The sequence below is a fragment of the Gopherus evgoodei genome, chromosome 5, assembly GCF_007399415.2.
Source record: "Gopherus evgoodei ecotype Sinaloan lineage chromosome 5, rGopEvg1_v1.p, whole genome shotgun sequence".
In the NCBI taxonomy this organism is placed as follows: domain Eukaryota; kingdom Metazoa; phylum Chordata; order Testudines; family Testudinidae; genus Gopherus; species Gopherus evgoodei.
Window position 1 is genome coordinate 124,385,176 of NC_044326.1, and position 26,211 is coordinate 124,411,386.

General features: G+C 42.1%; 1 protein-coding gene across 7 annotated transcripts in view; it reads right to left on the bottom strand.

Moving 5' to 3' along the window:
- The window catches only part of AFF1 (AF4/FMR2 family member 1), a 187,860-nt gene that overhangs the window by 15,531 nt on the left and 146,118 nt on the right, over window positions 1-26,211 (bottom strand). For 5 of the 7 annotated variants that reach the window (XR_004000700.1, XM_030564933.1, XM_030564932.1 and 2 more), the window contains 8 exons: window positions 21,964-22,018; window positions 21,811-21,848; window positions 19,000-19,156; window positions 15,416-16,333; window positions 11,176-11,273; window positions 7,655-7,919; window positions 6,040-6,131; window positions 4,737-4,800 (listed from right to left, as the gene is read on the bottom strand). Coding sequence is in view for 6 of the 7 variants with exons in the window: in XM_030564933.1 (XP_030420793.1) it covers window positions 4,737-4,800; window positions 6,040-6,131; window positions 7,655-7,919; window positions 11,176-11,273; window positions 15,416-16,333; window positions 19,000-19,156; window positions 21,811-21,848; window positions 21,964-22,018 (1,687 nt within the window). In the remaining variant the exon portion in view is untranslated. The remainder of the gene's footprint in view (window positions 1-4,736; window positions 4,801-6,039; window positions 6,132-7,654; window positions 7,920-11,175; window positions 11,274-15,415; window positions 16,334-18,999; window positions 19,157-21,810; window positions 21,849-21,963; window positions 22,019-26,211) is intronic. The other 2 variants (XM_030564935.1, XM_030564934.1) reach the window with 1 other exon arrangement.

A 26,211-nucleotide genomic window follows, 5' to 3' on the forward strand; every position in this document is an offset into this window, starting at 1 on the left:
AATGTCTGACATCTCAGAGGTGAGCTGCACCCTGTGTTCTCTCTCCCTAGTTTCTCCCATGGGCTCTCCTTCCAAATGACAGCCTCAACCTGCATTCTTCACAGTGGAACCGTGCAGTTCACCCCACTTAAGACTGGATCACCAGCTACAGCAGCCCCTAGTCACGCCATCCTACCAGGGTTACAGGGAAAGCAGTGTCTTACACCCCCTTACATCCCCTCTGGTGACTGATGGCACCACTACCTTCACCTCTCCCTGCCAGATACACTTCTCCATATGCCTGTGACCAGCACCTGTTTAAAGTGACTCAGAACAGTTCCTTCCAAACAGGCATACTGTCCATGTGCCCAAAGGTACAACAGCACGCAGGGAGAAAGGGTTAAACCCACAAGTCTGGGACTTGCCTGTAACTCACCACCTCTCTCAAAGCTCAGGCGAGCCAGCTGTCTCAGGCACATCTGCAGAACCTCTGCCTTAGTTCCACAGCCATGGTGCATGTACTGCCTATCTCAGTCTCTCCCCCTAAGAAACTGTGGCCTGCTCCCCCACTCTTCCTTTATGGGTCAAGGGTTTTTTAATGCTTCGTGTTCTTTTGATATTAGTCTCTGGCCTTGGAAAAATAGGTATGTCACCTTCTAATGATAGGCAGGTAGGTATTTTCCAAAGTTTGTTTCACGCATTGTTCTTTTAAGGACTGTTGGTATTCTTCCTCAAGATACCTTATCTCTGTCATTGTTTCAGTTCCTATTTGTCCCCCATCCGCCCCTCCCCCCGCCTCCTTTGACATAACTTTGTGCAGTCAGCCAGAACAATATCCAGCAGCTAAACTGAAACACGTCTAATATTCATACAAAATAATACAGCTATCACACTCCTTTTCCCATGTCTTTTTAGCAAGACAACCCTGGGAAAAGAGAAGAACAATTCTAAACACCACTAGAATTTGGTATGCCTATTTAAAGAGAACATGTGTCAAACATGTATTCATATTTTAAGTAATAAATATATACTTTGCTTGCTATTAACACTATTACATAATCTTTCGGAACAACATAGCCTCATTTTATTCTCAGATTATGTATTTGGAAAAATACCTACACAATAGGTTTTTCATATGGTTTGAAATGTATCCTGCTATTGGAAGAAAATGCTGCCTTTATCTTTAATTGCAAGCACTTATGTTATGGAGTTTTGCAGTAAAGTAGTTTGGCGGATTTTCTTAATCTGCAAAGATGTTTAATCCTTTATAATCCAAGAAGCCTGAATGCTAACAGCCAAATGTTTAAAACTAGATACCCAATTTCACATGAATTAATGTATTTGTAATTTGCATGAGTTGTCATACCTGTCTTCTGTTGCGAAGGCACTTTTTGAAGCTATTTACACTTGTGATCAACTTGGTTTGAGATAACTAACATCCCTGAAATGTATTTTATCCGAAATTACGGACATGCACTCACAACTTTAACTTCATTTTAACAGATTATTTCCCTCCTAGGAATTGCCTTGGTTTCTTTTTCAATTAAAAAACTGAATTACAATTACAATTTCTGTTAACAAGAAACCCAAAGAAAACGCTATTTTATGAAGTATTTTCTTCAATGTTATGGGCATAATCACTGGAGAAATCTGACTGCTTTTGCTACTCTGGAGCAACACAAAGCAACTGGAGTATACTGGACAATTGAAATAGGTTTACAACTGCATTGCATCACTATCCCAGTTTCCTCCTACCTCCTCTCATCCTGTGTCAGTTCCTATTCTAATGGGTCTCTTGGGGGCATCTCACCCAGGTCTCGGACGTCACACCATCATCTCTCTGAAGGCAGAATCATGAGATTCTTCCACTCTATGGTGCAGTTCTCTATGATCTACCTCAGCAGGTCTCACTTCTGCCTAGACCCTGTGATTCTATTCCCCTCAGAGACAATGGCAGTGGTAACCAGAGACTGGACATCCTTCTCAATGCAAAGTATTATTTATTAGAGAACAAGTATTTCAGAGGGAAACTGCCTTAAATAACAATAAACCAGTCTGTACACATACCAGCTTTTCCCTAAATCTTACCATCCCCTGGAACTGGGAATGTCTTTCAGACAAACCGCTCTGCAGAATCTGTGTGTGTCAGCCTGTCTCCCTCAACAGCTTCTGACAATGGAGCTTCCTTTCCCTGAGGAGGGCTTTTCAACTGCTTAGAATTTTGATCTCCAGGCTCCCAGGTTTGGCAAAACAAGGCTTGCAACTTGTTGAAAACAGGGTACAGGGTCCCTGAAGCTAACAGCATGCCCCATTCTCTCAAGGGTGTGCCTGGGTGTTGGTAACTGAGGGTATGTCTAAACTACCCGCCGTATAGGCTGGTAGCGATCGATTTCTCGGGGATTGATATATCGTGTCTCATCTAGACGCGATATATTGATCCCCGAACATGCTCCCGTCGACTTCCGGAGAAAGGCGGTAGAAGACTCGACAAGGGAAGCCGCGGACTTTGATCCTGCGCCGTGAGGACGAGAGGTAAATCGATCTAAGACAGTTCGACTTCAGCTACGTGAAGTTGCATATCTTAGATTGATCCCGCCCCCCAGTGTAGACCAGCCCTGTGAAGCAATTGTGTTGTCTTCCAGCATAGATCCCACTGAATTTGAACATTATAGGCATATAATAAACATTTCACTACCCCAATATAAGTTATACAGTCTCTCTCATTAACTAGGTTACATATCAATATTCTTAAATTATCACATAGACCTATGTCTGTCAGATCTCCAACTCCCCTCTCCTTCTTGCTCTCTTAGTGCTACCAACTCTTGCTGTTCCATCATGAGATTCAAGATATTTGGAATGGTCTTAACACCCCTAAGCTGTTGGAATCAAGAGATTGAGAATCTCAGCTTTCAGTTTTTTTTAAGTAAATTTCTAGGACTCATGATTGTAGAGAAACGCTTGAAAACGTGTAGTGAACACACCCTAAATGCTTGGAAACTAGGAGGAAATAAAGAGAAAAAAAATATGACATTTTACAAAATAAATGTAAGTCAATCATTATTTTTAAGTGCCAGCCTCGTGATTTTTGAGCACTTGATGTTGGCAATAATGAATCTTACACCACAAGCAGTGCTTTCAACACACACACACACACACACACACACACACACACACACACACACACACACACACACACACACACACACACACACTGCGTGTCTGTGTCAAATATTTTTTTCACCCTCTGGTACAGTGTGTAATTATTTTCATGTGTTTTACAGTACATCTACAGAAGTGCATGGCACTTGCTAGAATGTTCAGCAACTTTCCACAATATGAAGGGAAACATGACATATAAAGGATAGAAGGGTTGAACTGCGTATAATATATAATTTTACCATACAACAGCAATTTTTAAGAGGACAGAGTAAAACTGAAAAGGCAACAGGAAGCGATACGCTATGTCAGACTGCATGCGTAACCAACTAATAGCTGGATAATCAACCCAATCTGTTTTCTTCTCAATCCATTTCTTATTCCCCCCATCTCCACCCCACTATTTAATTTTTAGGTGCAAAAGTTCTTTGGCTCGAATAAAATAATTAAATGGCATAATTAATATACACACAAATTGAAATTGGTGCGGAGAAAGTAAGGGACTAAGGGTCTGATCTTGCAGCATTGAATTCAATGGGACTTTTGCAATAATTGTCAACAAGAGTAAATACCCAGGCCTTAAAAGCATTAGCTAGAGCCAGAGATAGGGCAAAAAACATCTGGGGATTTGGATGGTCAGTTTCCATTTAATTTAAATGGTGCCAAATCCTCTAGGGAGCTTTATAAAATCTCAGCATTATTTTTCAAGTAGGAAGAAATTAGAGTTAGGATAGAACCTAGGCCATTTGCACTTGTGGTCTATGTAGCGTTTTTTTAATAAAGGATCTCCAGAGATGAAAAACTAGCTACAGTCCACCAGTTTGTCTATTTTAGCAAAAGCATCTAAAAGTTACAAACAAATAAATCCCCGAGTTTTGATTTTACAGATACATTACAGAGAACAAATGCTCTTATTACCTGATTATACCATAACAATGAACAAAAAGTATGTTTAATTATGCATGTTATTAAGCAAACCACACCTGTGAGAAATCCAGATAATCATAGTTACAGAGCTCATTTTCAATCTTGTTTACAAGAAGTGTAATTATATTTTCCGACAGAAGACTGTCTTAAAATACTTCAATCTATTCCATCTTTCAAGGGCTTTGTGACAGTTCTGCAAAGCAAACAAACCTGCTAACCCTGTATAATGTGTATGGGGTGAACATGGTCACATCAACTTTGAATTCTGTTTTGTGTGACTCATTTTCTAGATCAAGTCAAAAGACCTAAACTGGACATAGCTCAGCCTTTAGTGGATACAAGCCTAAAAAAATATTTAGAGATCTTCATTTAACTGGGAAAAATATGAACAAATCTTGTCCATATTCCTGTGTGTACTAGATCTGAATGTGACAACTGGATATGACACAGGATTAATCTATTTTGAACCCCCTGAGATAGGATTTCTTGGCATGTGTCCCAAGAGGAGTAGGTTGTACCTTGACCAATAGATACAGAAGGCTAGGTGGGAAGGAAAGAACAAAGCTTTTATTCCGTGATCCAGGACATATGCAAAAAGTGCACCTTCATAAGCAAGCCACAGGTTTATTTAGAAAACCTTTTAACACTCCCAGCACAAGGCCCAGACGTACCATTGTGTCAGCTTTGTGCTTCAGTCTTTTGGCCTCCTCTATGTGATACTCCATCGGATGTTGTCTGAATTAGAAGTGAGGGAGAGGAGAGAGAGACAAAACAAAAAGATAGAGTAAGTATCAATTTTAACGTTACATCTCCAGGACCCTGTAACTGTTGTATGGGCTGCTGCTCTGATGACTTAAACAATTACAATCACCACCAACTGAATACTGTCAGACTGTTTGGCAATGCTCAGAAGTCAAGTTCCTGCTTAAAGAGCTTACAGTCTAAATCTAACAGACAGGATGGTCTGGATTCCATCAAAAGAAAGCTACATTAGAAGAATGTTCAGGTTGCGCTCCCGGGTACTCTAAAGTCAGAAAATTCTAGTTTCTGTTGCAAGGGCAAGTTTAGCTCTGCCTTCCTGTGCATATGCACTAATTTAATTGCATTATCTTGTCTTGCTTCTCAAATATAATACAGCATACATATTCTTCTACAGTCTTCGGTTTACATGTGCAACACTTTGTAGTACCATTCACTATTCTAGGTATGCCAGACAAACAGGGTCCATTAAACTCATTTGGATGCAAGATACACAGTGAATGAGGCAGAGGCTCTTACAGAACCTGCCTTATTCAGTGCACCTCCATGCATTGGACTAATGTATTTGTTGTACAAAGTGTGCACAGCTCACTGTGTACTCATAAAACTAACAGAGAAATAAGCAGGGCTCTGCACAGACTACTCTCTGCCTGAACTAAAAAGTGCACCGATCTCGCTGCTCATGGGTAAAGTGCCATTTTCAAAGTCTCATAATTCAGCCGAATAAAAACAAATGTTCACTGATGCACACAAAGGCACTTATCAAGAAGGGTGATTTCCTTGCCAAATGCTGTGTCATTTCTACAATGGCTTTCCTCCACACTAGAGCGGTAAGAAAATGGGAGCAAAAAAACAAAAATTTTTTTAAAATAAACAGGGCAAGTCTCTGCTGGGTTACCACACACCCGCCACATGGAAAAAGAACGTTTTAAGGAGAGATCTGAATGAAAAGAGGGAGATCATGTGCATACAAGGAAAGTAAGTCTTAAAGAAAAGGGGAACTATAATAACTGACTAGGAGATGTGACTGGGAGAAGGGTACAACTCAAGGAGGCAGTGAGAACCGAGATCCACACAGGGGTATCACTGTGCAGAGAGTCTTGAAATTGAGAGCAAGAAGTTTATGTTTTGCACAAAGTTAAAGCACTGAAAGGACAGTGAAGATGACATGATCAGTGTGAAGGAGGAGGAGGAGGGTATAAAGAAAAACTTTACTTTTCAAACTTGATTTGAGGTCTCCTTGGCTTGGAGGTACCATTTGGCAAAGGCGGCACCGGGAACGGGTTTTTGACATCTCCTGAAGGTCCCTGGGAAGTCATCATGCAGAGAAGAACTGGTCAAGGAATTTGTAATCAAAAGCAGTTTTAAAAGCTTTGGGTTTCCAAATTAAAAAAGAAAATTGTTATTTAGTCTCAGAATATATTCTCTTTTCTCTCTCTTTTTGTAAAGGAGGAGGAAACTTGCCTTCTTATATTACTGCTTGTAATCTTCAGCACAATGTGAACTTTTCCTGAGGGGGAGAAATTAAGTAACAGGTTTCCCTTGCTACTGAAACAAGAGATGTATTTAGCAGGACAATGGCATAGTGAGCTAAGAGAGCACTAAGACTGATAACAACCCTGTTTTCTCGGTACAAATAAGATCTACTCCATGTTATTCACACAGACCCATTGCTAGCTTAACCTTGGGGTGTGAGGCAACAGTTGCTGAATTTAAATTACTTGCTGAAATTCCAGAAAAGCAGTTATAAAACAGACATTTGAAGCTGGCTAGTGCAATTGCCCACATCCTCTAAAAACCAACAAATGAACAAAGTTCGGATTACATATATCCATCAAAACAAAAATGGCAACAGAACTGGGTTTTATAACCTGAAAACATCCAGCACTAGCCACAAGGCTCATCAACTCTACTGTGAAACAATTTTAGAAATAATACATATTAGCACAAACCCAGGTCCTATTCAATAACAGGGGCCTGCTTTTTAAAGGGAGCTCAAGTCAAACAAAAAAAAATGTTTTTTAAACAGGCTGACTTGCATATGCAACTATTGTGCCTGCAAATGTGCCTGCTCAAAACCAAGGCCAGGACTAAGAATGTGATCCTATAACCCATGCGTCATCTTTCACATTTGCACATCCTCCTGATTATTTGCTTACTAGCAGGGTGAAGGCAGATGGGAAACTTTATGGAAAGCATCAAGTTAAACTGCCTTTAACAGCACAGATCACCTAGGGCTGGTTACAAAGTCCAATGAAGCCAATGGAAAGACTCCAATTGACTTCACTGGGCTTTGGCTCAGGCCCCTGCTGCACAACAGAAGTTGCTGGATAGCTTAGCCTCGATCAGCAGATGTCCTGCCTCCAAGGAATTTTTTTCTGGAACAGCAAAATCTTAACAAGTCATATAAATAACTTAAAAGTATTACAAATTAGTGCATTTTGTAAATTATCAAGTACAATTAGCAAACATACTGAAAAAGCAAAGACGCTACTTTATTTTGTTATCTGGAGTTTTAACAACATACAAATCATTGCAAACAACAAACAAGTAGGGTACTTTGTAATAAACAATCATGTCTTACTAATCAGAAACCTCACCCTAGTCTCTGCTTTTCTAGCATTGGGGAGAACATATTGATTTTTGGTGAGCAAGATTTTGCTAGACAGACTCGCAGGAACCAAGAAAAAAAAACCTGTCTAAAAACCATAGTGTCACTCATTCAAATGCCTTGTCCTTTAAAAACATGAAGGAAAAGAGAATAATGATGCTGAAGGAAATTGTAGAACACTCACTGCTAGAATGAAAAGCTTCGCCATTAACAACTTACACCTACTTTGCTGCTTTTAGAATGTTCAGAATGCTTCCCCTCCACTTTCCTGTGCTTGGAGGATGAAGAATCCTTGTGGTTGCTCTTGCTCTTGGCAGTTCGGTTATTGGTGTCAGGCAGCTGGCTGCAGGTGCTGCTCTCGCCCTTGTGTCTCTTTTGTGCCATCTTGGCTGGCTTCTGGGCAGATTGCGCAGCAGACATTGGTGGCAACGGTGGTGGTTGCAGGAGCTCTTTCTTCAGTGTCTCGGATGGAAATCTGGATACTCTGGAGATGGAAAATGAACTTAACATTTAGGGTGGTCATGGTATATAATACAGAGCTTTAAAAAAATAGTGAATTACATGGTGCAACGATTCTGTTTATTCAGCTGGAAATGTGAGATGACTAATTAAGAAAAGAATCCATCAAAAGCAAGAGGAAACTTTAGGGACTTTCTGGAGATTTAGAATGCGTGTCCTCAATTGTCAACAACATGCAGGAAAATCAGATCTGAAGCAGCAATAAAGACAAATTTCAGGTTTGTTATTAGAGGAAAATTTTACAGCTAAATGACTTGGGATTTAAGAAGAGCGAACATAAGAACAGCCATACTGGGTCAGACCAAAGGTCCATCTAGCCCAGCATCCTGTTTTCTGACAGTGGCCAATTCCAGGTGTCCCAGAGGGAATGAACAGAACCTTGTCGTCTATTACTAACTTCTGGCAAAGAGAGGCTAGCGACACCATCCCTGCCCACCCTGGCTAATAGCCATTGATGGACCTATCCTCCATGAATTTATCTAGGTTTTTTTTGAACCCTGTTATAGTCTTGTCCTTCACAACACCTTGCAACATAGCCACCTTCCCATTTCTTCCTTCTTCTTGGATTTATGAGAGATCAGAATCTCTGAGAGAGGACATCGGGAATGGTAAAAGCTACCACAGCATGTTGTTTTTTCAAAGTGGCTTACCACAGCACTGGCCTTCTTTCTTATTTCGCAGAATGCACTCTTTGTCCCTAGCATCAGATAGAAATCCTCATGACCTCAGATCATATACTTTCATAAAATTAAGCGAACGTGAAGACTTGCCAGTTAAATTAGCTTGCACAGAACTGCTGAGATAGAAACCACTGTTCAAGGGACAGGGATGTACCAGTTTTGTTCCGTAGGTTAGAGAGTGAGGTTACCACTAGTACTAGTTTGGGACTTTTGGACAAAATATTTTTCCATTGCAGAATGTTACTTCATCAAAGCAAGCATTCATCCGATGGTTTCTGAGGTTCCGGAAGGAGACAGAGAGAGAGAGATTGACTCTGTAGCCTGATGGTCAGAGCACTCACCTGGAATATGAGACTCAGGTTGGAGTCCCCGCCCTGAATCAGGCACTAGGTCCAATTACTGGCCATTCTGACGTGGTGTTTTTTTGGTTTTGGTGAAAAATTTCACGAGGTCTCATTTTCATCCCAATGCAAATGGACACAAATGTCTCAGATTTTTTGGAAAACAGAATTCTTATCCTTGGGCCAGCCCTAGTCACCATCAGTTTACAGAGTCGCTCATCATCACAGGCCAGATTTAAAATCAGCCAACTCTGGCGGAGGTGTACCTCTTCTGTAAACCTCACTTAACTGGCCACTACCTTTGCAGCTTCTTTGGGTTGTCAAAATGGTACAAGGTACCTGAGTGGAACAGGGAATCTACCCTCATGATCTTTACTGACTGGAGTCCAAAAGAAAACACGAAAATAAATGAAAAAACAACCCATTCAACCCTAAAGCAGAAGTTCACAAACTGTGGGTTGTCGTGACCCCATTTTAGGCTGATGTTAGACTTCCTGGGGCTGAAGCCTGAGCCTCACCACCCGGAGCCAAAGCCTGAGCCTCACCACCCGGGGCCCAAACCCAGGGTGGCAGGGCTCAGGTTACAGGCCACCCCTACCTGGGGCTGAAGCACTAGGGCTTCGGCTTTGGGCCCCACACCCCGCCTGGGACAGCAGGGTTCAGGTGGGCTCAAACTTTGGTTCCCCCTCCTGGGGTTGTGTAGTAATTTTTGTTGTCAGAAGGGGGTCACGGTGCAATGAAGTTTGAGAATCTCTGCCCTAAAGAAACTCCAGCTCTTGTTGGGCCCAAGGCAGAAACACATTCCAGAACTGAAGGCCTTCCACTAATAATGCCCTCCTGTAAACACCCAGACATTTAAACATAGGGACTGTCAAGCACAAAGACCTCATCCAGTATCAATTGCCTTAGTGTTTTCCCTGCAGAGAGGCTGTCTCCTCAGATAGCTAGACCCATTCCATGAAGACATTTATAGACCAAAGTCAATTATTTTTGGTTCAATTCAAAGTAATAGGACACCGCTTCAGCTGGGGCAGATCTGGTTTTATAGGCCCTCTCCAGCTGATGCAGCCAAGCAGATGGGTAGCTGCATGCTGCACTAGTTGTAGCATACAAGTCATCTACACTCATGCAAAGTGCATTGCAATCATTTTGTTGAGGAGTTACAAAGGCCTGGATAACTTTGGCAAATCTAAAAGAAATGTTGAGCTATAATGCTGGATGCTGAGGGAAGACAACATTTTTGGATACTAATGCCAGCTGGGACTCCTGGAATAATCATGGTACAAAAGACACCCTGAAATTGTGAACGTTTTGGATAAAAGATGGAGACAAACTTCCCTAATAATGGAAGTAGGAACAACTTCCAAACCAAAAAGCACATCTGTTCTCTGGATAAGGTTTTGGCTAGTCTACTCTCATCCAAGTCCCAATCTTGGCAACGCCCTGAGAAAAGCAAGGACTCTGCACCATCTGGGTGTGATTAAAGCCACAAAGTTGCATGTCATCTGCATACTGAAGACAGCACAGGCCACATCTTTCCACTGTCTCCTCAGCAGCCTCACATATGCAAAGGGTGACAGAACAGAGACCTTCAGAACCCACAAGGCACTTAGAACACATGTTCAATCATCCACCACCACCAGCTGTGACCTCTTGGACAGGAAAGAGTAGGACTACTCAAAACAGATACTGTCTACCCAACTAGGGTCTGTAAGCAAGTTGCCAAAACCGCATAGTTAGTGGTATCAAAGACAGCTGACAGATCTATTATCTGATCTAATATCAGTAACATCTGATTTTTGTCCATCATTAGTCCATCATGATCACCAACTAACAAGACATATGTGGTCTCAATATCAGAACCAGCTCAGGAACCAGAGACATCAAGGAAATCTGAGGCTGCTAGATCACCAAGGTCTTTATCACAACCTTCATGATATTCTTCTAAGCAGGAAAAGTTAGACAAGGCAGCAGTTAGGTAAGCCGCTTACACCCTGATCCTAAAAAGCACTGAAGCATACACTTAACTTTAACCATGTTAACTTTAAATATGTTAGTAGTTCCATAGAAATCATGTGCTTAAAGTTAAGCATGTGCTTAAGTGCTTTGCAAGACAAGGGGAAACTGCTCCTCACCAAAACCTTTTTTTAAAAAGCTCAAGTTCATGCATTTTTCTGGCATCTCGCCACTCTATACTCACTTCATTTTACTGGAGTCTTTGTGACTTGAAGACAACAATGATTTGGTTTCTTTCTCCAACTTGATTTTCTTCTTATCAGGCTCTTTCTCCACTTCTCCCTATTGAAAGCAAAACACCACCACTTAGATGCTACATACACAGGTAAAAGTGCAGGCCAACATAGCTAAATTTGATTTCTTAATGTTAACACAAAAATACTAAAAAACAACAACATGCAAATCCAGAACACAGCTGATTAATCTAAACATCAGCTTCCCTGAAAAAAATTCCAAATGACATTTTGTCTTGTTTCGCTAGAAGAGATTGATTCTGGTGGATGGAGAGGAAATACTTACCCCCCACCAACACCCCAAAAGAAAAAGGTAAAGTATTTTCTGACTTACACGTGTGACAGCAAGTATTTCTAAATCTGCTCTTGGTGTTTTGTTGCTAATGAATATGAATCATACAGAGCAATATAAAGCATATAAAAATTCCTTTTAGCAATGTCATTAATGATAACGAATTGTGTTTTGTGATATGCCTCACTTGTCAAAAAGGAAAATAAAGCACATGGAAGAATTAAACCACACAGATTGCCCCAAGGTCATTTCAACAGGAATAAGGTACAGGGGAAAAAATGTTTGGAACAACTGCCCATATGCTCTAAAATAATACCAGCTTCTCAGTGAAGAGATATACAGAGAGAGCGGGTTAAGTAAGACTTTAAAAATGTATTACAAGATCTGTGGAAATTGTGTGTGCATATTTGTTTAATTATCAACTGGGTGAAAAACTTTAAAACTATTTTAATATGGAAATACTGCAAAATTTGAATGAGTTAATCAATCTGCTCGGCCCATGTAGCAGTTGGTACTAACCACACTCACGTGAAGAGATTCTCACTAAAAGGGTGAGGGCATCATTTCATCAAGGGTTCAGTCTTGTGAGGTACCAGTTGCCCTCAACTCTCATTGACTTCAAAAGATGTGCAGTACCTCATAGGACTGGACACTTCATAAGAGCTGGCGGCCTTACAAGAGCTTTAAAGAAAGTGTCTTTAGATCATCTAGCACCCAGTCTGTCAAACTCCTTAACTGAGAAACCAGAGGATTTTTTTTCCTGAAGGGGAAAAAACAAATCCACTCCACTGAATTGGTATATAGGCAAAGGAACAAAAGACATGGGACTAGAAAGTCCCCCACCATCATATAATCCCATTCATGAATTTATCAAGTTCCATTTTGAAAGTAACTGGGTTATTTTCCCCTTCACTATTCCCACTGGAAATGTGTGTCTCCAAAACAATATTAAAATTGGATTCAGTTTGAAGCTTGCAGACTTTCATATCGTAGAGCAGGGGTGCGCAAACTTTTTGGCCCGAAGGCCATATCTGGGTATGGAAATTGTATGGCGGGCCGTGAATGCTCATGAAATTGGGGGTTGGCATGCAGGAGGGGGTGAGGGCTCCGGCTGGGGATGTAGGCTCTGGGGTGGGGCCAGAAATGAGGAGTTCTGGGTGCAGGAGGGGGTCCCAGCCTGGGGCAGAGGTTGGTGTGGGGGGGAGGGAGGGGGAGTGTTCCGGTTGGGAGTACAGGCTCTAGAGTGAGGCTGGGGATGAGTGGTTAGGGGTGCAGGAGGGTGCTCTGGGGTGGGACCAAGGAGTTCAGAGGGCAGGAGGGGGGATCTGGGCTGGGTCAGGGGGTAGGCCTGCGGAAAGGGGTCAGGGGTGCAGGCTCCAGGCAGTGCTTACCTCAAGCAGCTCCTGGAAGCAGCGGCATGTCCCTACTCCAGGTCCTATGTGCAGGTGCAGCCAGGCAGCTCTGCATGCTGCCCTGTCTGAAAGTGCCATCCCTGCAGCTCCCATTGGTCATGGTTCCCGGGCAATGAGAGAGGCGGAGCCCCTTGGCTGAACCCATGCATAGGAGCTAGCATGAGGACATGCCGCTGCTTCGAGGAGCCGCGTGGAGCGGGGCAAGCCCCCGTCTGGAGTGCCGGAGTGGGGCAAGCCCCAGATCCCACTCCCCAGCAGGAACTCGAGGACTGGATTAAAATGTCTGAAGAGCCGGATGTGGCCCCCAGGCCGTAGTTTGCCCACTCCTGCTGTAGAGGCTTGTGCAATTTCCCCAGCAAGACAGTGACAGTTAATTTTTCAACCTGGCCCTAATAAATTCAGTAAAAAGTTACAAAAGGTCATTTTTTTCCCCTTTCAAATAAGTTACAGACTCCTCTCCCTGAAGGTGTTCTTGAGAGTCAGGTCACTCATCTCTCTGCTCTCCTGGTGACAGAGAGGAAAAGACAGACATACCTTTCACAATTGGAGTTCTCTCTCACTTTCCCACAGTACAGACTTCTGGGTTCTCAAGTTTCTCCCCCATTCCTTAGCAAAATAGGGGAAAGTGTCCTGTGTTCGATGGCCCCTTCCTCTCAAATAAAGAGCAGCTAATTCTCTGCCCAACAACATAAAAATACTGCTATTCTCCCACCAGTGAGAGCAAACCATCTGGTGTTTCCTGAAGAATTAGGAAGAGCTGGGAATAGGCCCTGATGTAACCATGATGAGTATACTCACCATGTGAACTCATTGTGCGTATTGTAATGTACTGACTGTGTATATATGAGCCAGTGCGTAACGTTATCCTCTAGGAGCAGGCACTCAGAGAAGTTAAAGGACCCACTACTTCAGCTGAAGGAACCATCCTTGAGCTCAAGTGACAGAAGCATTTCCTTTTGTACGAAAGGACCAGGTTTTCAGTCCCAGCTCTCTGCAGATTAAGTGTGTATTTTATATTATTGATTGTTTGTATTTCAGTGCAGGTTATGGAGCAGAAGTACAGTACTGAGGGTTAACTTTCTCTGTGCTTTTTAGGCCCCTACAGCTGCTAGTGTGGCTGTCAGAAAACACTTCAATTCATTTAACAAAGAAAACAGGTCCCCTTTTGAACAGACCAGCCTAGAAGAAGCTGGTCTCAAGGCTAGGTCTACACACAGATTTTGTACTGGTATAATCATTTCAGTTAGATGTACGATTTCTTTCTCCCACATAGTTACACAACTACAAATCCTAATGTGGATGCAGTTATACCAGTATAAAGGTTTGGTATGGGCACAGCTATTCCCCTTCCTATGCAGAAATAAGCCACAGTGGCATTAGCATCTTTATACCAGTATAACTGCATCCCTGAGGTGGGGTTTTGCCAGGGGGAGGGTATTGTAGAGTAGAACCTCAGAGTTACGACGTGACCAATCAACCTCATTTGGAACCAGAAGCACACAATCAGGCAGCAGGAGACCCCCCCAAAAAGCAAGTACAGTACTGTGTTAAATGGAAACTACTAAAAAAATATAAAGGGAAAGATTTGAAAAACAGAATTGACAAGGTAAGGAAACTCTCTGTGCTTGTTTCATTTAAATTAAGATGGCTTAAAGCAGCATTTTTCTTCTGCATAGTAGAATTTCAAATCTGTAGTAAGTCAATGTTCAGATGTAAACTTTTAAAAGAACAACCATACCGTTGTGTTCAGTATTATGAACATTTTAAAGTTACGAACAACCTCCGTTCCCGAAGTGTTTGCAACTCTGAGGTTCTACAACTTTTGGGTGCAGACAAGGCCTAAGACACCCATCTATGCTGAACTGGAACAGTTCTCCCTGAGGGCATCCCTACAACAGAAGACAGTGGTGCTCTCCTGCAACTGATATTGAATGGGTTATACAGATGAATGCACGGCAAGGGAAGCATTTCAAATACCATGCTACTTGTAGCAAAAAGGCATCGTAGTCTCCTCTACTTTCAAGTGTTCCTTTGGCTAAATTCAATTAATTGAAAGAGGGAGCAATCTAGAGAAACATTAGCAAAATCGGAGATTACACAGTCCTAGAGCTGGTTGAAATATTTTTTAACTAGAAAGATTTTTTTCCTGAAAAAATGGCCTTTTTTGACAAGACAACATTTTGCTAAAAGCTTTCTGAATATTTTTGTGACTTTTTAAAACACAAGAACAGTCCCGAATAGTTACTGACATTATTAATTTGTTGAACAACTGGTTTTAGATAAATAAAAATATTTAATAACTGTTCTGATAATCAAATTGTATATTAAATTTGATTATCTGAGGGAGGGGATGAAAAATGGGTTCATTCTGAACCCTGTGAAATGGAAACAATGTTGAAACGTTATTAAAATTTCTCCCCCACCTCCACATTCCCTGCCCATTGAACAACACTGCTCCCATTGTAAGAACGCGCCATCCCCTCTCACCTTTCTCTTTTTGAGAGACTTGTTAGGAGTTTCTGTGCTTTTCTTTTCCAAATCCTGCTTCCTCGCACTCAAGAGCTCTTTACCCTCAAGTTTCTTCTGGCGACTCCCTTTCCCAGATGGCTGTGGAATTCTTGAAAGGAGACACAGCTCAATTTTAACCACAAGAGCATGAGGGACTGGGAAATCCCTCAGGGGCGATAATAATGTCTTATCCCTGATAGGCAAGAGAAGTTTGTCTCTATGGAAGTCCTCTCTGACCACAATGGCAGGCTTTTTGCCACTAGTCCTGGTGGGGGTGGCAGGCTTCTGGCTTTGAGCTACTGGGCTGAGGGGGAAATGTTCTGGGGCACTGCCAGCCACAATGTCTTTCACAGGCTTAGGGTCCAAAAATGCTTTAGCAATGGCTTGGTGTGAGCTCTTGTGCTTTTTCTTTTCCAAGGGCTCTTGCACTGGCGGTTTCAATTCTTTTTTATCTCTGGATTTTGGCCTCCCTTTCGTTTTTACTTTTGGCTTGTCTCTGGAAGACTGGTCCTTAACCCCATATGGACCAGGCTCACTTTCCACTTTCAGACTTCCCCTGTGAGCCTCTTGTAGTGGGACCTTGCTGGGCTTCTTGGTACCAACTGTGGGCCTCTGAGAGGGCTCCTCAGTGCGCGTGGGAGACTTCTGGCAGGTCCGTTTGCTGGGAAGATGTACCGCCTGGGGAGGCCTGGCTATTTTGCTTGAGTTTTTGGAGTGCAACTCATTTGATTCAGAACGTTCATGAGAGCTGCTGCTGCTGCTTTTCCCTTGCCCCTTGCTCTCCTGATGATCCTGTCTATGGACAACCTCACTGAGATTCTCATTTGGTGCTGCTGGTTGGTTCACCTTGGTTAGCCAGTTGTCCAGCTGCCATTTATTTGATGTTGGTGGGTCAGGCTGTAAAGAAAAAAAGTTTTATGGGAGTTATCTCTATGGATTTTTCTGATGCCTGACATATTAGATGCTACCAAACCCCATGAAATTTTATCCCTACTATCAAAGGCATAGGAAGTATAAGAACTTAAGAGAGAAGTGACACTGAGAAGCTTTTGAACATCAAAACAAAAAGTCCTCTCTTTTGCACAGGGCTTATCTGACTATTCATATCAGACTCCTGGTCTCAAACAAGCTTCACCTTTATATCAGTAAGAGATCTTTCATTCTGCATGGAAGTTTGGCCCTGGGTTGCCCTTTGCCAGAAGCAGAGATTCTTGGCTGATTACCCAGGGCTGCTGACCCAGTGAGAGTTAGGATAGTGACTGTGAAATGTAACTCGCTTGTGTTGTTAAAGCACTCTTCAACTACAGTGGAAGTTACTTCCCACCTCTATTAGGGCACCGAGAGCTATTTTGTATCTATGGACTGGAATTGAGGTTAGAGTGAAAGATAGTGGGGCCGGGGGGGGGGGGAACAACCTTTGGCATGGGAACATGTGTCAGATTAAGGGCAAATTAAGGGCATTATTGCCACAGGCCCACTCTAAACTCTTCTGCTGCCAAATGACCTTCAGGTGCATTCCAGCAGCTGGGAATCCACGGAGCACAGAGATGGCCACAGCCAAGTTCCTTTTTTTCCTAGCCATGTCCTTATGCCAGAGAATAGCAGTCCTGGAGGATTCCCCTAGACTAGGTGATCCTCACTAGCTAGATTCTCTGTGTTTAAGTCTGATTTGTACAGGGGAAACACATCTTCACTGCAAACACACACAAAAAGGTGGGTTTTCAACTCAGATTAGCTAACTTGCAGATTTATTATGAGTTAGTAGGCAGTATTAACCCCCAGGCTCTGCCATAGTCTTTGACTCAACTGCCTTATCTTCATTAACATTTTAGCTTGAGTAAAGGTTATTTTAAAAAAAAAATGTCAGTGAAGACTTCACTTGAGAATTGGACCCATAAGTGTAAGAGTGTCCCCAGATTGTTGGGTTCTCTTTGATGCTTTTTATGCATCCCTGCTACTGCCAGCTGTTATTTGTGGTTCGTGCTTTCCTACATATTTTCATTGCCAAACACTACCTTAACTAAAGGTTGTAAGAGACCATAAAATAAAAAGCAACCACTGCCAACACGTTTTAAGCAATCACTTTTGTCTGTGATGAAATTTTCTGTATGTATTCAGTAAGTAAAATGTTCTAAGAACCTGGCTCTCAAGTTTACTTTAGGAGCTGCTGAAAGGATGAAATATAGCAAGAAAAGGACATAACATTCAATGGAAATTAGCTAGGTAGTTCTCTTTCCCATCACCTATTAATCTCAAGACAAGACAGCTAGGTTTATATATAGGAACAAAAGCATAATATTTATTTCCTTCACACCGCATCTGAATTTTATCTGAACTTTACTCAAATGAAATCTGCAATCACACAAATTGGTCTGACAAATGGGAATGGAGGTGTATGTTGGAAATAGGGTGGACAAGTATTTGTTTTTCAAGATTCCCAAGCTTTTTGTGCCAGTAAACCTCAGTTTTGCCTGTGTCCAAATAATCTTCCTATACATGTGCTCCTACACTTGTTATAGGAGAAAATTTTGATTACAGGATGGAAGAGGGTTGGGGAGAACAGAAGAAAATTTAAATTGCTATACCCTGACTGATGCATCAAGTGCTGCTGAATTTGCATGTATGACACGAAATGTAGCCCACGGATACCATTTTACACCATTCTGCTAATTTGGAAACATTTTGTAGGTTCCCTTTCCCCCACCACACCACTGATGGAGAAAGAAAGTGCTCCAGTGACACGTTGCACAGAGCACAGCACTGCGCCTAACACTTAACAGGGACTTGGAAAATATATTTTCGTTTCGGAAACAATTTGAAAAATGCATCTGGTCTTGATTATGAAACTATGAAGCATTATCTTGAGTTTTGTTAACTTGCTTTCCCAACGAGGTCAATAAGGCCTCCAAAGCACCAGTAGGGCAGAAAAGCAAGCCAAACTCAACAGCAGTGAGCCCAGGCACATTCCAATGGAGATGTCCTACAGGTCTGATCATTTCAGATGAAATCTAAGAGAGAGGTTTCACCTCATCAAACACAGCTGCCATTCGATTTCAGAAAGAAATGCACTATTCTAAGACAGAACTACCTTGCTTTAAATAGCAAAAAAATGGGTTTCACCATAAAACAGATCTCAAATAAAGGATCCATAATAATTACATACACAAAGATGAGCCTGAAACATTGAAGTCAAACACTGACCCAAACTGCCAGAAAGTTTGGATGCTGTGGGTTTGGTCCTGGCCCATTTCTCAGGGGAACACTGAAGGCCATACTTGAAATGGGGAAGAGAGAGCACCAATCGTGCATGCATTTTGAAACACTCTTTCCAAAGCCCAATTATCCTGTTACCAAGGGCTATTTGACTTTCAGAGCTTGTTAAACAGCAAGTGAGTAAGTTCACGGAAGTGGCGTGGGGTTCATAAGAACCTGCATATAAAGGAGGAGGACATTTTATCCCAAGACTACTTCCCTGTAACTATTTTGGTATTCGGTCAGTGAGGAGTCAGAGGCGGTAGGCTTCGTTAAGCCTCGCCACCTCCCATACGTTCACCACACAGTACCTCAGACGCAGAAGTTCTCGGTGGCTCATTTGCTTCGCTGTCACTTGAACTGCTCTCACTCTCCGAATCTGAAGAGCTGTCTGAGTCACTGGTGCTCCCTGACTCTGCACTGCTGGAATGTGCTGATGCCACACTCTCAGGCTGTGACTGTGAGGCACTGCAAGGCCATCAGGAGATAAAATTAGAAAGCAGCATGGGTGAAGGTTTTATATTTTCATTGACATGACAACATTCGGAATTAAAACAACTTACATTTTGGCATTGGTGAGAAGGCAAAGAGAATTCATTACCATACCATAAAAGAGAGGTAATGGCTCAAAATAAACCCTCCCCTGAGCCAGATGAACTTGTGAGCAAAGTTTCACCTGGTACCATAACAGGTTGGGAAGCTCTGTTTATATGGCAAAAGTAAAAACGGTCACTGGAGATTTTTCAAGTCTAGTTTTCTGAAAGACCAATACTTAATGGGAATGACAGATGCCAGTTAAATAGCTAAAAAAGTACAAGAGAAAATTAGTTTTCCTAAAAAGGTTTTACATACACACACCAAGACACCCCTCTCTTCGCTGTATTTGCCTCCTTCGGTTTCCATTTCATCAGAAGCATTACCTAGTTGAACTGCCATGCTAAAGTGGCATACTACCCCCAGAACACCCATCCCCTCAGAGCTCACCTCTGAAGACTGCTTCAAACAGAAATGTACTAAGTTGAGTGGGAGCTGGGACTTACAAGCACAATGCATGTTTTGAAAAGAGATTTAAAATCAAAATCATGGTGTTAACTTAAGAAAACTCCCACGTCAACACTGATAAGTTTGCATGAGTCGCAGTCAGTTTTCTTGGTGATCCAGACTCATACTGACAGAAAGCTACATTTTAAGTGCTCTCCCAGAAGCAAATTGATTATCACTGCCAAAAATTGTCATGCCTTTGTCTAAGTCTGATTCGTAGACCATTATACTTTGCTTGAAGAATATAGTTAACAGGCCAAAAATGTGGTCTATATTTAAGCTGTCTCCATTTGGAAGGGTTCTGAGCTTTTTTTTTAAATCATATGCCCATGCATTCCACCTTGAACACTGCTGCTGACTAGTTGCTTAACAGATTGTATCAGCAATGTTCAACTATCACATCAGGAGGAGCTGAAGGAACTTGAGGTCTAGTTTATCTCTTTGCTGTACTTTTCATATGCAACTGTTTCTGGCTTCTTAGTGACTTAAAATCAAATGTACACATTACTTGCCAATGTGGTATTGCACATAACAGCAGCTCAAGTAGGAAACTAAACACACAATGGTCTATAGGGGTGGGGAGAGTTAGAAGTGTAAACCCTTGACCTATTTATCCAGCCCCAAGACAAAAAGGAAATGTTGCTTTCACTTAAAAAAAAAAAAATTAAGGCCAATTTTCAGACCAGTATCAATGTTAGACATCTAAGTCCAAATTTAGGCATCTAAAGACACAGACTGATTTTCAGTGGTGCTGGGCACCCTCATCTCTCACTGAGTCTATGACAGCTGCAGGTGCACACTTTTGGAACAAAAAATCAAATCAATTAATTGGTGCTTTAACATTAGGCACTCTGGCCAAGTTCTCAATCCTTATAGTTGCAAAGATGACCTTACAGGCATACCCTCCTCACCTCCTACCCTCATCCACCCCCCACCCCCCCACTGTGTTAGCCTAAAACAGCAGCTTGAGAAAAGCTTAGAAATATCTTTATTCATCCCAGCTGAATGTTAATTCTGAAGCTCTTAATGATGATTGTTGAGTTTCAAAAGCACAAATGGTTAAAAAAAAATCAATGAGAATTAAGCAGATGACTCATTTGTGCTTTTGGAAATCTCCCTGAAACACCGCAAGTAATATAGATGCATTAATGTATGTGTATTTATCATATACAGTTACTGCAACTATGCACACAAATTGAGCAAAATGCACATGCAAGTGGCAAAGTAAGCCAAATGACAGAAATAGTAGAAGTCCTGAAAATGCCATCTTTGCCCCCATTGAAAGCAGTAAAAACTCTAATAACTGAAAGGTCTGTTGTTTCATAAGGACCATGTTTCTATTCTTGACCTCAGTACAACCTTCCTATTATTACCCACAGGAGATCCATTGAGGACTGAGGGTAGCATTTGGCCCTAACAACTTTATAGCTTTGGTCCACTGACCACAATGAAAAACTCTTTCCATAGCTTGAGCTTGAGTCACTTGTATTATACATTGCATACATGCATATACATACATACATCTATCTCAAAGCGCACACGAGGACAATACATTCTCCTAACTTTCCATATTAGATGAGTTTCTCCTCTGACTTGCATGATCACTTTAATTAGTTGCCTTTTGACCAATGACTTTTACACCACACTAGAACAAAAATAGCAACCAGATTAATTTATATTTATTCAAAGGTTTCAAATATTTCTTGACTTCAGTGAAAGTTGTAACAAGGAGTGTGAGCAACCAGAAATGAACCTCAAAACATCAGCTAAACCTGGCTAAGCACTGCAACCAATGAATTAAACTTCCAGAATATGGCAGTCAGTCAGTCAATACTCTTCCCTTTGCCATTTAATTCGCTCGCTCATTCAACTGTATAAAATACTAAGGGCCAGGTCCTCAGCTGGGGCATATTGGCAAAGCTGCTTGTTTTAATTCCATGAAGCTACTTCAATTCACACCAACTGAGGATCTACAAAAAATCAAAATATCCTCGATCCTGCCCCATTCAGTGCTGAGTACAAAATATCAGGCACATTTTCCTTCTTGTTGCTCTAGTCAGCAGTTTTGGAACAAACGGTACCTTGGAGGAGCAGATGAGGGAGGTGGCTTTTCAGAGACCTAAGAGTTTAAACAAAAAAAGAGGGGGAGGTTAGGTTAAAGAGCTTAAAACAGATCACACTGATTTAAAGGTATTTCTGTGTGTGTAGTATAATATGAAATGTCCAAAACTGACCCGATCATCATCGCTGTCTTCACTATCGCTGAGCTGGAGGTCATCTTGTAGCATTCTGAAAGACAAAAAAACCCAGGAGGGACATATAGATGGACATGCTTTAAAAAGGCAGACTCTAATTACAAAGCTTGATCCTTCCAAAGTTGCATTTCTAGTTCTCATACCATACTTCAAAAAACCATCGGGATTTTGTTCCAAGATTTAAATCATTCTAGTATTAAATGTCATTATCACCTGAGCAGAATGTAATAATATATTACTTAGCTCTTACATCTTACACATCTCAAAGTATTTACAAAGGAGGTCAGTAGCATTGTACCCATATCACAGATGAGGAAACTGAGGCACACGGGAGAAGTGACTTGTCCAAGGTCACCTAGCAAGCTATTGGCAGAGCTAGGCATATGTGACGGAGTAGGGAGTGGGGTGGATTGACCTGGGAATGTTGTGTGGGAGTTTTACTGGGACTCTCTGCATTGGTGATGGGGATATCAGAGTGTGACTTCACTTGAGGGACTATACCTGAGCATGTAACCTGAGCCCAGGAAGGGGGTTGAGACCAGGTGACACCTTTGCCCGGGAAACTAGACAAAGGCTGGAGGAGGAGCCGGGGGGAGGCTGGGTGAGACTGCTGGAGGAGGTTTCAGTTTGGAGCTGGCTGGGGAAGAGAGGTCCAGATGGGGTCTAAGCTCCCTGCCCCCAAGATGGACATGACTGAGGGGGTCCTGTTGTCTGTACCAACAAACTCTGTTTTGCACTGTGTTCCTGTCATCTAATAAATCTGTTTTATGGCTGGCTGGCTGAGTCACGGTGAATCGCAGGAAGTGGGAGGTGCAGGGCCCTGACTCCCCCACACTCCGTGGCACCACAGAACGCAGATTTCCTAAATTCCAGTCAAGTGCTCTATCCACTAGGCCGTGATGCCTCCTGATAGAATAGTAAAGGGCTTGGCTACACTGGAGAGTTGCAGCGCTGGTGGTGGGTTTACAGCGCTGCAACTTACTCACTGTCCACACTTTCAAAGCACATACAGCGCTGCATCTCCCTGGCTGCAGAGCTGGCTGTACTTCTGCTCTGCGTGGGGTATAACGATTGCAGCGCCGGTGATGCAGCGCTGCTCCACCAGTGTGGCCACCAAAAGAGCTGTAATTGGCCTCCAGAGGTATTCGGAGGTATCCCAGAATGCCTGTTCAGCCACTCCCAACAGCGCTGCAAATGCTGCAAATGTGGCCACACTGCAGCGCTGGTAGCTGTCAGTGTGGCCACACTGCAGCGCTTTCCCTACACAGCTGTACGAAGACAGCTGTAACTCCCAGCGCTGTACAGCTGCAAGTGTAGCCAAACCCAAAGTGTTTTGCAGGCACTAGAAGCAATGTATGGGCATTCACATTGTTTTTCTTGGATTGTGATTACTTCCATTATCACATAGGTTTTCTTTTTGCAGCTGAAGTCTTCAAATCAAGAATCCCCAAACCAATCCCAAGTACAAGCTGAAACCCCCTTCTCCCCCACAATCTTCTTCCTCTTCTACATAACAGGATGTCATTCTCCTGCACGTTGCATTAGGAAATGTAACATTTAGTGCAATAAAGAGAAACATTAATAGACAAATTCTGCTCTGATGTCACTGGGAGCAGAGAATGTGCATGCATCCAAGAACAGAATTTGGTCATAACTTATTCACAAATATGTAGATGACTATCACAGAGTAAAAGCAGCAAAGAATCCTGTGGCACCTTATAGACTAACAGACGTTTTGGAGCATGAGCTTTCGTGGGTGAATACCCACTTCCTCAGATGCATGTAGTGGAAATTTGCAGGGGCAGGTATATATATGCTAGCAAGCAAGCTAGAGATAACGAGGTCAGTTCAATCAGGGAGGATGAGGCCCTGTTCTAGCAGTTGAGGTGTGAAAACCAAGAGAGGAGAAACTGGTTTTTTGAAACTGAATAGTACTGAATAGTACTGTCAGATGCCCAACCTGTAGCATCCTAGAAATTTTATTTTCAAAAAGTCCTGGGCACCCACGCTCTGAAAATCCAGTCCCTTTAAGATGCCTCAAGTTGGACTCTCATACTAAGGGTATGGCTACACTTGAAATTTCAAAGCGCTGCCGCGGCAGCGCTTTGAAGTTTGAGTGTAGTCAGAGCGCCAGCGCTGGGCTGCACCTAAACCACATCCCTACAGGTGCAGCTTGCAGCGCTGGGAGCCACGCTCCCAGCGCTGTGGCACTGATTACACTGAGGCTTTACAGCGCTGTATCTTGCAGCGCTCAGGGGGGTGTTTTTTCACACCCCTGAGCGCGAAAGTTGCAGCGCTGTAAAGTGCCAGTGTAGCCATGGCCTAAGAGATCCCAAAATACTGGCCTCTTTCGAAAAATCCTGTTAAACTCCTAAATGGAGGAAGCCAGTTGAATTACATATTGCAAGTCAAAATTTTCTTTACCTAAATAATTGCTACCATCTTTCATTATTAAAAGTATTTTAAAGAGCCAACTTGTTACCTATTTATGTTGTTTATTTACTTTTTGCATTTTACTGAGTTTGGACAGTTTCACTTTTATATACGTTCAGATTTACATTAAGATTCTCAAGTGTTGGGTTATGAACATCACAGTGAAATGTTTCCATTGCTTATTTTCCCCCTCTGGAAAGTTCTAAACTCCTGAAAACAAAGTGAAACAAAGGACTGGCCATGCCAGCCTTAACCATACCGCTGCAATGTTTGAATGACAGTGAGCCGAAGAGAGGTTCTTTGTATCTCTGGATTGGGTAAGTACCTCATATGCTGTTGGTGGTGAAGTGTAATAAATCTTTACTAATCTCATTTTTAATGATGAATTCTTTTGTTTGAACATGTTCTTGCAGCTGTTAAAACAGAGTTAAAAGAAAAAAATCTGCTTTAAAATACATGTGTTCCTGTGGGATTCTCACATGAGTCAGAGCTCACTGGAAGTTACACTGTTTTGGTCCATTGCTTTTTGCGTATGCAGTAAATTAACAAATATTTTCCCCCCTTGTCTCACAAATTCGTCCATCCTCCCTGCAAAATCTGTGCTCCAAACCAAGGTTCTGATCCTACTAACTTTACTCACTGAGTAATCCTTACTCAGGCAAACAGTCCCGTTGCAGCTAACTTGCATGAGTAAGGGTTTGCATGATCAACCCCTAAGCAAAGCTACAAGAAGTCTGTTTTTCAGAAAAAGACTAAGCTATTCAAGTATCTGAACTGTTTTTTCCCATTAACCTACATATTCCTGCTTTCTTGTTGGAGTCTAAAGCTGGCGTGTCCTTTTCTGAAATCAACATATTGCTAAAAGGTGCTAGAATGACCATCTTGCAAAGCGAAGTCCTCTAATTAATTACAATACAAGAACAGCATATGGTCAGCAGCAATGCAAGGATCTACATACACTATCCTGTCTTAAGTGACTTCCAGTCTATGGGTGTTTAAGTCTTCAATCCTTCATCACTGAAGAGACTGCCAACCACAATAGCTGTTTTTTTCTGGAGGGCAATGCTGCCAACTGTTCTTTAGGAATTAGACAGGACCTTTGGGGAATTAGTCATTATAAGGTGATAACTACCACCTTGAGTAAACTCTGAGCCAGCAAGCCAGAAGAATGCTTCATACTCCATTACCAATTTCAAGCCACAATTTTCAGGCTGCTCAGATGTTTAAAAAAACCAAAACATTTTTTAAGTCTGGGCTACAGATGCATTTCCTTCCAAGGCAACAGGACCACGTGCAAGAGAGCACTAAGACTATCAGGAAGTCGTCTTTAATTTTGCATTATTTTAAGAAGTGCCTTCCACTTAAGCTATTAGTAAATGAAACTGGTTGGTTGACTCAACAAATAATGCTTCAAATGAGTCATGCTTTCAAATAGATAAAGAGAGCCAGTTTCCTACATAACATTTCAACAAGTTGTTAAACAGCCAAGTTAAAGGAAATAAACCCAGATTAATATTTTTAAGACTTTAATTAGGTCAGGAGTTACCTGAGCTAATTAAAGTTTTAGGTGTTGTCACATTCTATTCTGTAGTTTGTAGAAACTGCAGCACATGCACACACAGTCATTCTCTCAGAAAACCTATTAAGAAAGCTTTCTTAGGGAAGCAGTTCTAAAACTAATGCAGCATGCCAGAAAGGAACCGCTCCACTGATGCACAAGCTGGTCTCTCTCTGTAGGCTTGGTTAGCGACACATTAGCAAGAATGAACTTGGCATCTCCTCTTCTAAAAAGAA